We start from the raw sequence: 14,205 nt of genomic DNA, 5'->3' as shown, positions 1-14,205 counted from the left end.
AGGCTTTTGATAGGAAAACAAGGGTGGTCTGTAATGCTATTCTTGCATAACCCTAAAGGAGACCCATCAAGATTCCCCCTTATCTCTTAAAAAATAAATCCAGCTGTATTGGCCACATTCTAAACATAATCCATGATCATAGTCTAAACAAAAATCTATGTAACATTACAGTAAGTGCTCTAACCTTTGCACATACCACTTCTTGTACAGTCAATCAATGTTGACTTTCCTTCATCTTGTATCACAAAAGTAGAACCATGTTAGGATAGTGGGCTTGTTATGCAAATCTTTTATTTCCACCATATGCAAGTTGTGCTCTACTTTCTTATGTTTCTGTGCAACTGACATTATTATTATAAAATAGGGAGAAAAAGGTCTAAAAGGTCAGAGAGGAGAAAGAGGAGACCAAGGACTTAGAGGTGATCCGGTAAGCCGCTGTTTAGTATAAGATTTTATGACACAATGCACTAATTCAATTTGTTGCAAAATATAAGAGATAACACAATGGAAAGATTCTCATAGAGTATCTGTCAAAACTCCTTTCTGTGTTTTTGCAAAAATGATGTTAGAATGACAACTTATACTATTAATAATCTCCAGTGTGAGAAGGTTATTGTCTTCATATACTATTATTTTCCAAAAATATTAACGGTGAATCCTAATCAAAATGGCTGACCAGAAATAATTGTTTGGAGTTTTACCTTTTTAAAATACAGTATTTGTTGGTAAAGTGGTCACTCATTTGCATGTCTATAAAATTAGTCAAGGCCTACTGTAGCACTATACATTTCCAGTTACATACATACCACCTTCTATAAGACACCATGCCTATGCCTCCCTAGCATGTAGCTGCTGGGACTTCCTCTACCTCCATTCATGCTTTGCAACTTGCAAAAGGCCTAAAGTAGACCTCATTAGGGGCCTAATTACATGGTGAATATTAACATTTTAGCAAGTTTAAAAAAAATGTTTTTGTCTGCACATCTCCCTGTGTAATGAAAGATGTGTGGCCAACAAATAATTTAAATAAAGGGAAGACATGAACAATCCAGAGCAAGCGCTGATTTAATTGATTGGTGTTTATGTCGGGCAGAAACAGTCTGCTCATATAATACCACCCTTACATCAATTCACTCATCACATTATATTGCAATATACCATATTTTTCGCCCTATAGGACGCACCTGCGTATAAGACGCACTCAATTTATAGGGTCAAAATCTAAAAAAAAATAAAGATTCTGAACCCAATTGTGGTCTTCAACCTGCGGAGCTCCAGATGTTCCAAAACTACAGCTCCCAGCATGCCCGGACAGCCGTTGGCTGTCCGGGCATGCTGGGAGTTGTAGTTTTGCAACATCTGGAGGTCCGCAGATTGAAGACCACTGGATAGGAGGTAATACTCACGTGTCCCCGCCGCTCCGGACCCGTCACTGCTGCCCTGGATGTCGCTCCATCGCTGTCGCCGTGTCCCCGTCGCTCCGGAACGTCTCTGCTGCCGGCCGAGTATCCTCGTTCTCCGTCGCCGCCATCACGTCGTTACGCACGCCGACGCATGTGCGCGATGACGTGATGACGAGGAAGGAGAGCGCCGGCCATACAGGGGATCCCTGAACGGAGAAGACACCGAGGAGGCAGGTAAGGTCCCTCCTGGTGTCCTGTAAGCACTAACCCGGCTATTCAGTCGGGCTGTTCGGGACCGCCGCGGTGAAATTACGGCAGTCCCGAACAGCCCGACTGAACAGCCGGGTTAGTGTCACTTTCCCTTCAGACGCAGCGGTCAGCTTTGATCACCGTGTCTGAAGGGTTAATACAGGGCATCACCGCGATCGGTGATGTCCTGTATTAGCCGCGGGTCCCGGCCGTTGATGGCCGCAGGGACCGCCGCGATAGGGGTTTGTTCACCGTATAAGACGCACCGACTTTTCCCCCCCAGTTTTGGGGAAGAAAAAGTGCGTCTTATACGGCGAAAAATACGGTAAGATTAATTATAACCGAAACAACAATGACAGATTACTTACAAACCCCCAATCCCCCTTAGGTCCTGTTTCTGCTTCCAGTCCTCTGCTGCTCTGGCCTTCTGCATGCTTTTGAGATGAGAGCTTGGAGCAGGACCTGTCCACTGTCACAAACCACACCTGTGTCCAGTCATTGATCACTGCTTAAATTATTTTTTACTATGCTGTCTTCGGCTGTATATACCGTATTAGTCAGCATTTTTAGGCAAAACAAGGAAAAGGTTTTATACACAGAAGAAGCTGCAAATCTTCCCATTTTAGCTTTTCTTCATGTCCATTTTTGGTTTTGTCTAAAAATCTGCCTGCAAGCAGGTGTATATTGTAGTAAAAATCTACATCAGCCTTAAATGTGCCAGTTTTATAGACAAGTGTGAAAGGGGCTGCATATGGATATGCCAATCTTGTAAAATTTCCCCCTGAATCTCTGGGCTCCTAAGGGAATACTCTACTGGAAAAAAAAAAAATTATCACCTGGTACCAGAAAGTTAAACAGATTTGTAAATTACTTCTATTTAAAAATCTTAATCCTTCCAAAACTTATCAGCTGCTATATGCTCCACAGGAAGTTCTTTTCTTTAAAAAATAAAATAAAATTCTGTCTGACCACAGTGCTCTCTGCTGACAGCTCTGTCCATTTTAGAAATTGTCCGGAGCAGGATAGGTTTGCTATGGGGATTTGCTTCTACTCTTTTCAAAAAAGAAAATAACTTCCTATGGAACATACAGCAGCTCATAAGTACTGGAACGGTTAAGATTTTTAAACAGAAGTAATTAACAAATCTGTTTAACTTTCTGGCGCCAGTTGATTTAAAAAATTTTTTTTTCCATGGAGTACTACTTTAGGTGGCAGTGTACACATGATATATAGTACAGAATACCAAAAGTTTTATTCTAACTTTTGTCCTTGGCTTCTTACAAATTCCTACTAACATATATATTATATATGCCTACAATACAGTATGTACCCAAATTTGTTAAACCATCTATTAGGGTACATTCACACCACAATTATTTCACATGGTGACTAAATCCGTATATTGGGATTCTGTGGTTTTCAGTCCGTCTAAAAAACCGGATACGGGGCAAAAATGAGCTGACTACGGTCGGCTCATTCAAATGAATGAAATGCAGGCCGGGTCACCGTATTAAAGGATCGTGGTGTGAATGCACCCTTAAAGGGACTGTCTACTTTGGATAATCTGTTTATGTTAGAAGGTTCCCCCAATGATACAGGGATCATAGGGTGACCCACAGAAAATAGCAATAATCTGCAGGGGAAAGCAGGAGATGGTATTCAGTTCTTGTCAGTGTCATCAGCTGTATGTGTAATGAACAAATGGGTCAAATCCATATAGTGCTTTGTAGCTGTTTTATATTAAGAGAACCCATACATCTTCAATAACAGGTGGCAAACAGCTATCTCTTCACCACACAAACATGAACGTTCATCTCGGGCAAACATTCATGTGTTGGGAATGAGGAGTGGGGTGGTAACAGACAGCTCTGGCAATGACATGTCTTCAAGAAAACATACGGGTAGGGTGGTTGAAATCCAACATGCCTGATCCTTCTCTAGCCTTAAACAGGGGTACTCGGCCCCTAAACATCTTCCCTCCTAAGTCAAAGAATAGGGGATCGCGGGGGGCCTGGTCGCTGGGACCCTCCCCATCTCCAACATTATACCTCATAATCCGATGCACGGAGTAAACTCCGCTCCATGCCGAATTACGGCAATCACTGCTGTCACACCCACTCCATTCATGTCTATGAGAGGGGCATGATGGCTGTGTCCTAGCCGCCACGCCCTCTCCCATAGACATGAATGGAGGGGGTTTGGAGTGACATCATGAACACTAAAGCCCCAAGCTTCCATGTGCAGTACGTCGGCGCTGGCCCATGGATCGTGGAGGTTCCAATGGCCAGACTCCCTGCAATCACACATCTTAATAAAAATGTAAAGTTCTCAAATTTACCCCCAAAAAGTGGTATTAAAAAAAAGTACAGATCACGGCCCTCATACGGCTGTTTATACGGAAAAATGAAAAAGTTATAGGTCGTCAAAATAGAGGGATTTTAAACGCTATAATTTAATTTAAAAGTTTTTTTTTTTAAGCGGTACAATAATAGAAAAGTATGTAATCATGGGTATCATTTTAATCGTATTGACTGTATTGACGTATTGACAGTTGTTATTGCCATAGGGTATTGCGCTGGTGAGCTTTTGTTTTCTCGGGTGTCGGTTGTCCTCTAGAACTGGTGGTCTTTGGTGAACAACTAACTCATCGGTCTTGACTGAGTGACCACCCTCACCCACTAGTTTATCAAGTCTATGTAGGACATATGACAAAGGGATGACCAAAGCAAACACTCTCTTTACAAATTATATGGTAGGTTTATCAATGTATTAATACCAGTTTCCTGACATAAATACATAGGACATATTGGCCCTCATTAACTATTGCAAACTCAACATATTTTGTCAGGTTGTGCGCCAGAATTTGCTCCAGAATTTAAAAATACCCGACTAACTCTCCATTTTACTGAGAAAACCCTAAAAAGGGCAGTGGCCGTTGGGAAAAGGGGGCATCGTCACCAAAAAGGGCCGTGTTCTCGACATTTTCAGAAAAACCCAACACATTTACTAAGGTTTCCACAGAAAATGTGATGGATTTCAGCTGAGGAAAACCCTATAGATCATAGCATGTGTAAAAAAAAAGCAAAATGTAGGAAAACCTTAGTAAATAATGTGGAAAAAAATTGTAGGGAATTAAAACCCATAAAGAAACCTACACAACACTCTCAGTAAATCAGGGCCATTGTGATTAGGTGAAATTGAGTCAAATTGATCAAAAAAAGCTAATATTGCATGTTAAATTTTATTTTACTCACTAGGCATGTTGGACAGTGTTTCTTAGGAAATGACCAAATCATTATGACTCCCTTTAGCCACAATGTCTTTTTCTACAAAATTTCAGGATAAAAAAGAAAATGTTCTAAAATGCATAAAACATTTGGTGCAAGCACTCCTTATTTAGCATAATTCAGGCACATTTTAGTTAGTAATTCCTACCAATTTTTATGTCAAAAATTAGGAAATGCTGATTTAGAGGAGCAACTGCTAAAAACCTGAAAAATTTTAAAGATAGAAAGAATTGTATCGTGCTTGCAAGATTTGGCTTAGAGTAGATTTGTAAAAGATTGGTCTTTTGGCAGCAAAGCAGACAATGCTAACTAATGTGATTAATAGCCTCTCATCATTTTTATCTTTATTCATGCTTTAGGGTGAGCCAGGAACAGATTCTACTCAAAGAGGTCCAAGAGGTCCAAAGGGAGAGTCAGGAAGTGTGGTAATGTATCCCGGATTTCAGTTACCGTACTTATGTGTAAAAAAACATTGTAGATACGGATCACATCTTACTTTGACATCTTAAAGTTATTGTTTATTGAATTGTTTTTGTTGCATTAAGGCTCTGTTCACACTGAGCTTTCCTTCTATGATAAGTCGAGAGGAAATTGCTATGAGAACAGAGACCTATTTGTATACAGGTTTTTAAAATAATTTTTTATCCATTTATTGTAAATTCTAGATGAATGTTTCCTATATTCTTTATGTTTTTGTTTTTTTACATCCTTTGGAAGCTTCAAAAGAGATTTGTGCTCTCACTTGAAAGAACCAGTTTAGCATATGGTTTTTATTGTCTTCAGTTTTTTTTAGGAAAACGTCTTTTGATGATTAAAAATAATTACTTATTAAAAGACCACAAATAAAAACCCGTCAGAAAGTTCCTTCAAAACCTTTCTATAGTAGAGAAAAATGACTTATTACAATTTATTGTCATGAACAGGGAGAGCCTGGAAGAGATGGTCCTCCAGGACAAGCTGGTGGTCCAGGAAAAACTGTAAGTAACTCCTTATATATTAAGAGCCCTATTTACAATACATTTTTTGCCATGGGAAGAAGGACATATGGACAATAGTGTCAGATCATGTGGCTGCAATAAGACCCATGAGGAAAGGGGGCTACCTCCTGTTGGTCCCATTTCTCTTTCTATTGCTAAGAAACTCTACAGAACTTCTTTTCCCCAGGGAACTGCAATGGCAGCAAATCAATAGAATGGGTCATGGAAAACACAGGAAAATGAACACCAGACCATTCTCTTCTGGGGTGCAAACATCAGACACTATAATAGGAGACCCATTTGAATTTTTGCTATGGGGACCCCCTTTTTCTAAGGTTAAGTAAAGGAACATGTAGTTTAAAGAACGCATTCCATAGAGGGACTTATTTACTCCTGTATTCTATGCTTTCATTTATTCTAAGAAGCGATCAGGTTAAAGGGGTATTCCCAACTAAAAAAGTTATCTGCTATCCACAGCTGATTGATGGGGGGGGACTCCACAGATAAAATTGTTTCCCAAAAGAATGAATCGCCATGCATGCATGCTATACCTTATTCTTTTCCTCCATTTTGGTAATTGGTGAGAGTGACAGTGACTGGAATCAGCTTGTTATTTCTTATCCTATGGGATACATGTTTGAGAAAAAGGTTGTTGGGTATAACCTGTTTCATGGTAGAAAAGTCCCATAGTTAACACCACTGTAGCATATTTGCCTGAATTATACCATGTTATAATTAGCTTATCTTTTGTTATGGTGACCTCAGTGTACATGGCAATGCTAATAACCTTGTGGATCGGCACATGGTGTCCCTATGGTAGGTTTTAGGCCCATAGGAGGTTAAAGCATCTGTGACTATTAAAGCATCTGTGAATCTTAACTAATATTAATCTTACTATTTTGGTCAACCAATATACTGTCCCATGATACTTTTTAATATTAGTTAGATAGTGTGATATGACTATAATTGCTACCTTTATAGACAGGCTACATTCGATAATGTTGTAAAAAGTAAACATGTAAATATTGTTGTTTTTTTATGACAGGGATCTCAAGGTCGCAGAGGACCTCCTGGAGTTAAGGTACATAATATAGTATTTAGTATGGCATGTATTTCACTCTTATTCTGTGTTGCTTTTCTGCCACGAATCACGAGTAGTTACTACAGCAGTAGATATATCTTTCAAAACAATCCTAATTCTATATTGTAGGGTAACAGAGGAGGTGCTGGTGCTGCAGGTGGAGTTGGAGAACAAGGTCTTAGGGGTCCTCAGGTAGGCAACTGAAAATCAATAGTATCCTAGCGGTATATTCTTAGTTAGCAGATGACTTTATGTGTATGTGTTTGATCCTCAGGGTTCCCAAGGACAGATTGGTGCCCCAGGCACAAGAGGCGAGCAAGGTCTCCCAGGACCAAGAGTAAGATTACAACTGCTATTTCCACAACGTAACCTAATACCGATTTATTTGATCGCTCAATAGATATACATAAAACTATTCTTTGCTTTGTAACAACCATGATGGAAAAAAGTAATTCTTATCTAGCGGCACTGATATTTAATGTATGCTGTCAGTACACATGTAATAAACCTAGAAGACAGAGGAGCAAATTCTCCAGTGCTCTACTTTGAAATTGTAATAAATCCTCTTAGATCTTGAGTGGTGTTAGATTGCTTACATATGTTTTAAGTTCAAGAGTGCTATTTAAGAAGCCTTAAGATGAGACTGTGTGTGGGGAAATGCAGAAGGATTTATTTGTCTGATAAGAACTTTTCTGTGACTAATATATTTGCTCTTTCAATTCTCTTAGGGACCAGGAGGTACCCCTGGACCTGCTGGTGATCGCGGCAGACCTGGACAACTTGGGCGCAAGGTCTGTACTTCCAGCTGTTGTGTTTCCTATACAAACCATTTTCACATCTCTCTCTATTTATAACTCCCTATCGGTTTAGAGACAGCATGCAGTTCAGAAATGCTATTATCTCTCTTTATAACATTTCACCCCCTTACTTTTAAAACACTTTTTTTATTCTTCTGAATGTGAAAACACAAAGATTGACAACGTAATTAAATTGTGAATTGAGAATAAAGGAGGTTATAATATAGCCTATTTTATATAAATACAACTAACTGACTACAGATTACTTATGTGCCATATTTTCTAAGTATACAGTATTTGCTGTCTTTATAAGCTTTCCCATACCTATAAACATGCTACTGTATATTTAGATTCTTTGTTAAAGCTCTTATTTGAGGCAGGCAGCATAATCCCAGCTCAGATCTCATTGCAACAGCGTTCTCCACCAGTAAAATGAGCAATATAACAAAATAACAGAAGTCTCATAGACTTACATTGCAATATACTTTCTATGCAAGTCCATGGGACTTCCTGCAATTCTGTTTACTGTTTGCTTTAGTAGCGAAGAATGGAGTTGCTGGAGTTTTCAATTTGGATCTCATTGCCTTCTTCAAATAAGAGATATCCTTGAAATTCATGCATGTAGATGTAGAATACTCCTGGGGGAATGTAACTCATATTGCACTGTGTTGTTTTTATTGAACTATTTTGCTGTTTTGGCCTCTTGTGAAGGATGGGTGCAGGGATGGGGGAGGTCTGTTTAGTTTTAGGGGTGGACGGGGTGGTCAGGCTGGGGTTTTTGCTTGTGTGTATAATTTTTGTTTTTGTACAGCATTAAAAAGTTTAATAAAAAAAAAATTTCTGATAATTTTTTTTTTAGAATAGCCACCCTGGGTATCCACATTACAATCCCACTCTGTCAAGTTATTGTTGTATATAGCCAGATATTAGGCTTGTTCCTACAGGGTCACCATAAGTAAGTGATTACTCCCTGTACTATAAAGAGCAATGTGCCACTTGTTCTACCTTCCTACTATTTGGCCAGGAATTTCCCCGGGATTCACCAGTGTGCCAATATGGTAGCAAAGATTATATAAATTGGATAAATGTGGTAGCAATAGGTAGTGAGGAGGGGCCTGGGTCCCATAGATGGAATGAGGGCCCATACCAAATCTTTGCACAGGGCCTCATTATGTTCGCCAGCATGCAGTGATCGATTTTTGAGTATGTTCTTCAGAGTTCTGCTTTTTCCAATAGGTTGGGTAATGACTTTCACAGTACACATGAGAAAGTAGGAAAGAATTGATTGGTATTAAAATATTCTATTAAAGGAATTTCCATATTTCTCTTCTAAAGGGTGAGCCAGGAGATATCGGAGCCAAAGGATCTGATGGACCAGTTGGACCACGTGGAGAGACAGTGAGTTGACTCCATACTGAATTGTTTCCATATTTTGTCATAAGGATTCTACATGCATTATTGTGAATATTTGGACTGAATTATTTGATCTCTTGTTGAGAAAGAAAATAGCAATACCAGATATAAATAAAATTAACTCATTCACCTTGTTTATTCTAGGGTGATGATGGACGAGATGGAGTTGGAAAACCAGGACTCAAGGGCAGAAAGGTTAGTTGGAATATCCTAAAACATGTGTTTCCAAAAGTGCTTAAGGATAAAGTCATAAAAGGAAAAAATCATTGCAAGACTGAACTTAGCATTTACACAATTATGTGTACCTTCTATGCTGGGTTATGCCAGTTAAAAGCCAGGTATCAGCATTGCCAAGAGAAAAATGAATGTACTTGTTAAAATGCATGCAAAGCATTACTGTTTAGAACTACAATGCTGCAAGCCAAGATCCCTGGTTTTGTTACAAAAAATACTGTAACAATTGAGTTTCACATTATTAGTACATTATATTTTAATTGAGAAATGAACCATTCTTGAGCAATGTTAATGCATATTGATACTACGGTTTATATTCTAATTTTATCTAGAAAACTGAATGTACAACATTTTCTTTTATAGGGAGAAACTGGATTTCCTGGATATCCAGGAACAAAGGTAAAAAAATAATTTAGTAAAAAAAAAGAAAAAATGTTGCCCAGATTACCCTGTAGGAAAAAGTTGGTCTTATCATTGACGGGAAGGCCTTTGTAATTATTGCTCTGTACTCTGACTGAAATATGTATTACATGATGAGCAACAGCATGCTATCATATGAAACCAAGATTAACCTTAGTTTTTAGATTTCCAATAAGGTCATGGAGTAAATTGGTTTATCTACATTTAAATCTCAAATAGATTAAGTACCAAAAGTGACATAACACATTTAGGTTGATAGACTATTTGTAGTCATGCAGAAAATTGGGACACCAACAGAGATGTTCTCATGTATTATTTAGGGAGATCCTGGAGATAAAGGATCAAATGGCGATTCTGGACCTAAAGGAAGCAGGGGCCGCAGGGTAAGTATAAATTTGAATTTTAAGGTGAAAATATCTATTATTCCTTCCTTTGTAGTCAGAAAACTTATTTAACTAAAGATTGGGCACTTGATGCTTTTACAACAAGTTATATAGCTCATACTTCCTGTTTATCTCCAGGGCAATGCTGGGAATCCTGGTTCATTGGGTGCTCCAGGAGATTCAGGATATCCAGGACCGGCTGTAAGTAAAACATATAGGGGACATTTATCAAGGTATTTACAGTAGACTCCAGGCGAACAAAAAGCTGCACATGCGCCTAAGCACTTTTTTTTGTGTGATATTTGTGGGCAAGCAAAAAGTTACAAACAGCCTAACCTAACCAAATTTCAGTTTTCACTTTGCAGTGGTCACATATTTATGATGTGCGAAAGTCGCACATAGGCAAAGAAAAGTTGCAAACCCCTTACAAAAAGTAGCATGTCTGCTCCAGGTCGCAAAAAAAGTCTCACAAAAGTTTCAGCTGCAACTTTTTTGTTTTGCTTATGTGCTCCAAATTTATCAACCCCATGTGATAGTATGATGAATATGTAGCACATAAGCAAAAGTAAAGCAAACAAAAAAAATGCCTTCAAAACTTGCTTACCAAAGTAAACAATGATAAATGTCCCCCCATAGTACGTAAAATTTTTTATTAAATGTGTGTTATCGAGGTACATTTTATTGTATTTACAAAAACCAACATTTACCATCAATACTTTTTTTTCAGGGCTTAAAGGGAGAGAGGGGAGGCACAAGAGATGTAAGTATCGGAAAAGTGAACTAGGATATAACTTGTTATATAACAGTTGGGGAAATACTTAAAATTGTGTTTTTCTTTTACTTTTTTCTTTTACAGCATTGTGCTCTTGTTAAGCATATCAAAAACACATGCCGTAAGTATTTCTAACAATTTCAGAAATTTAGTGGGTTATAAAGTTAAAAACTGTCATTGTGGTATTAGTGGTCACTAACCTGTGTAAGGCTACAATATATGAATAGGTTACCAAAGAATTTTTGTCTTAGTAATACATGTTACATATTTCCAAACATATAACGCCAAAGAAAGAGAGAAAGAAGAATATTTAGAGAGAAGCGATAATATAGGGAATATAGGGATAATATAAAATTATTATGTCATATGGATCTTTCTAGATATGTAATGGAGCACCTATTCCTGGTGTTTCCAGTTCAGCCAAACTTTCTGATGCTTAAAGGCTACACCTTTCAACATGGTTGGAAACCACTATCCAAAATTATATCCTACCCAAGTCATTGGATCAAATAGTGTTTTAATACTTTTCTGTAGTCTGAACTATAACTGTCAAGACTAGATGTTTTAGTTCAGGCTCTATTAATTTCTTCTTATTTTTTCTCCATCTTGGATGATCTCCTCTATCCTGCTTACAGCATGTTGTTATGGTAAGTATAATCAAATTTCGAATCATTGGTAATATACTACAGAAGTCTAGTAGCCTTTCTTACACTAGGAAGCGTAAACGGAAAAATGACTATAACATGCTTTACACATACTTATTAAAAGTAAAAAAAGACAGAAGGTAAAGTCATTACTACTTTTTCTTTCTCTAAGAGTCCCATTAGTATTTGTTCTGATTTTTACTCAGAGTAAGCTTCTCGAGTTACGCCCACTCATGACTTCCAGGCCACGTCCCTTCAATGCAAGTCTATGTTAGGTGGCGTGAGGGCCATCACGCCCCCTCCTGTAGACTTGCATTAAGAGGGCGTGGCCATGATGTCACCAGCGGGGCGTAACCGGACATCAAGTGCCTCCGGTGCTGCACCCGACAGTCTAAACGAACGCCGGGTGTGGCAGGGAGATTGCGGGTGTCCTCAGCGGCAGGACCCCACGATCATACATCTTATCCCCTATCCTTTGGATAGGGGATAAGATGTCTAGGGGCAGATTACCCCTTTAAGTAACTTATAGGTATTCTTCTACCACCCACTAGTAATCTTGAATTCCCTGTTAAGGTCTAAACTGTGAAAATGTAAAAACATGATAAACAATAAGATGAATATGTAGCTCAAATTCTTCTGATAACAGTCCATCACACTCAGCTAGATTTTATATCTGGGTAGATTTTACACCATAGATCAGCCACCACCCACCAATATGCCAATAGATAATGGTTTATCTTACCTCAATTGTTAAGTAAATGTCCACAAAAACAAGTAAACAAATTACTTCGATTCTACAACTAATTGATTCTGAATTCACTCTTCAGGTCCAAAAGAATGTCCTGTGTACCCCACTGACTTAGTCTTTGCTATTGACACCTCTACTGATGTAAACCGCAATCAATTCAACAACATGAAGGATGCCGTTTTAAGAATGGTTAACCAACTCACAATTACAGACAGTAATTGTCCAAGAGGGGCTCGTGTGGCACTGTTAACCTACAATAGTGAGGTCACCACAGAGGTCCGCTTTTCTGAAGGCCTTAGGAAGCCAGCTCTGCTTAAAGTGATTGAAGACCTGCAGCTGAAAACAAACAGCAAACAGAGAAGTCTAGACACAGTTATGTCCTTTGTAGCAAGAAATACATTTAAGAGGGCACGTGGAGGATTCCTTACAAGAAAGGTGGCTGTTTTCTTCAGCAATGCACCAACTAGAGGCTCAGTACAGCTGAATGAAGCTGTTCTTAAATTATATGATGCTGGCGTGGCCCCTGTTTTCCTAACCAATAGAGACGATAGGGCACTGGGAAATGCTTTGAAGGTGAGCAAATTTAGAAAACTATAACATTTTTCTAAGGCACAAGGACTACACTACATGTATTCAATCAATGTTTTAGTTCCCAAAATAAAATGCAACATTTTCTTAGGGGTGTAGTAAGCTAGATAACATACTTCCACTTCGGTAGATGGAGGATTGGATTGAATTGAACAATCCATCACAGAAGAATTGTTCTCAATGAGGGGTGATCTTCTCAAAGAGATGGTCTCATTGAGATGTTACAAGAAGACTTTATATAATGTAGTATATTTACTAATTTAGGGTAGAATATTTACATTTTATAGTGCCATATTTACTATTGGAAGACTCATCCAATGTTTATCTCTGTAAATTATTCTTACCACTACATATATTTTTTGCATGTACAATTTTTATTATTGTTGCCAATTAAATTAACTACGTGTATAGATGTATGTGTAATATTAGTTACACAGATCCCGTAGGGTAAGAAAGGGGAGCATGTAGGGTAGACAACATCTATTGGTAATTTTATTATGACCATACAATCAATGGTCGATTTGGTTAACGAAATATTGTTTGTCAGGATTGTATAATGGAGAAATATGCTTAGATTAAAGGATCAGTTCTTAAAAAAATGATTTCATTGAAACCTTTACTGTATTTACAGTATATCACCTAGTAACACCTTGTGTATGTGCCTTCCAGGTTAATAACACAGATGTGGGCCAGGCTTTTGTTCTTGGAAGCGGTGCTCAAGTCAATGAGACCATACGCCGAATTTTCTCCTGCCATGTGTGTCTCGGTAAGTATCATTTCTAAAGTATTTAGCAAAGACTGTTTAAGCATAGCTCTTCTAATCATTGGCCCTCATTTACTATTGCAAAACCGACAAAACCTGGAAAAGGGGGCATGGTCGTCTGGGAAAGGGGGCGTGGTCACCAAAAAGGGGCGTGTTCCCGACATTTTCACAAAAACCCAACATATTTACTAAGGTTTCCACAGAAAATGTGGTGGATTTCAACTGAAGAAAAGCCTAAAGATCAGAGCATGTGTAAAAAAAAAAAAAAATGTAGGGAAAATGGAAAATGTAGGAAAACCTTAGTAAATACCGTGGGAAAAAAATTGTAATTAAAACCCATAAAGAAACCTACTCTTAGTAAATCAGGGCCATTGTCTGCATTATTATTATTCAGTAAACATTTTGTAATCATAAATATTTTCTACTGATGAATGAGTTAAGCTGGA

At 38.3% G+C, this 14,205-nt stretch overlaps 1 protein-coding gene across 1 annotated transcript in view; it reads left to right on the top strand.

The window, feature by feature from the left end:
* Positions 1 to 14,205, top strand: part of COL6A3 (collagen type VI alpha 3 chain) — a 128,695-nt gene that overhangs the window by 89,908 nt on the left and 24,582 nt on the right. Inside the window, exons 22-38 of the mRNA XM_056533400.1 lie at positions 365 to 427; positions 5,299 to 5,364; positions 5,863 to 5,916; positions 6,962 to 6,997; positions 7,127 to 7,189; positions 7,272 to 7,334; positions 7,726 to 7,788; positions 9,130 to 9,192; positions 9,352 to 9,402; positions 9,805 to 9,840; positions 10,182 to 10,244; positions 10,383 to 10,445; positions 10,972 to 11,004; positions 11,101 to 11,137; positions 11,652 to 11,663; positions 12,488 to 12,981; positions 13,666 to 13,762. Of these exons, the coding sequence (XP_056389375.1) occupies positions 365 to 427; positions 5,299 to 5,364; positions 5,863 to 5,916; positions 6,962 to 6,997; positions 7,127 to 7,189; positions 7,272 to 7,334; positions 7,726 to 7,788; positions 9,130 to 9,192; positions 9,352 to 9,402; positions 9,805 to 9,840; positions 10,182 to 10,244; positions 10,383 to 10,445; positions 10,972 to 11,004; positions 11,101 to 11,137; positions 11,652 to 11,663; positions 12,488 to 12,981; positions 13,666 to 13,762 (1,357 nt within the window). The remainder of the gene's footprint in view (positions 1 to 364; positions 428 to 5,298; positions 5,365 to 5,862; positions 5,917 to 6,961; positions 6,998 to 7,126; positions 7,190 to 7,271; positions 7,335 to 7,725; positions 7,789 to 9,129; positions 9,193 to 9,351; positions 9,403 to 9,804; positions 9,841 to 10,181; positions 10,245 to 10,382; positions 10,446 to 10,971; positions 11,005 to 11,100; positions 11,138 to 11,651; positions 11,664 to 12,487; positions 12,982 to 13,665; positions 13,763 to 14,205) is intronic.

This window comes from Hyla sarda, chromosome 8 (genome assembly GCF_029499605.1).
Source record: "Hyla sarda isolate aHylSar1 chromosome 8, aHylSar1.hap1, whole genome shotgun sequence".
NCBI classification, from domain to species: Eukaryota; Metazoa; Chordata; class Amphibia; order Anura; family Hylidae; genus Hyla; species Hyla sarda.
Note: the sequence above shows the minus strand (reverse complement) of the source record. Positions and strands in the feature narration are given on the sequence as shown.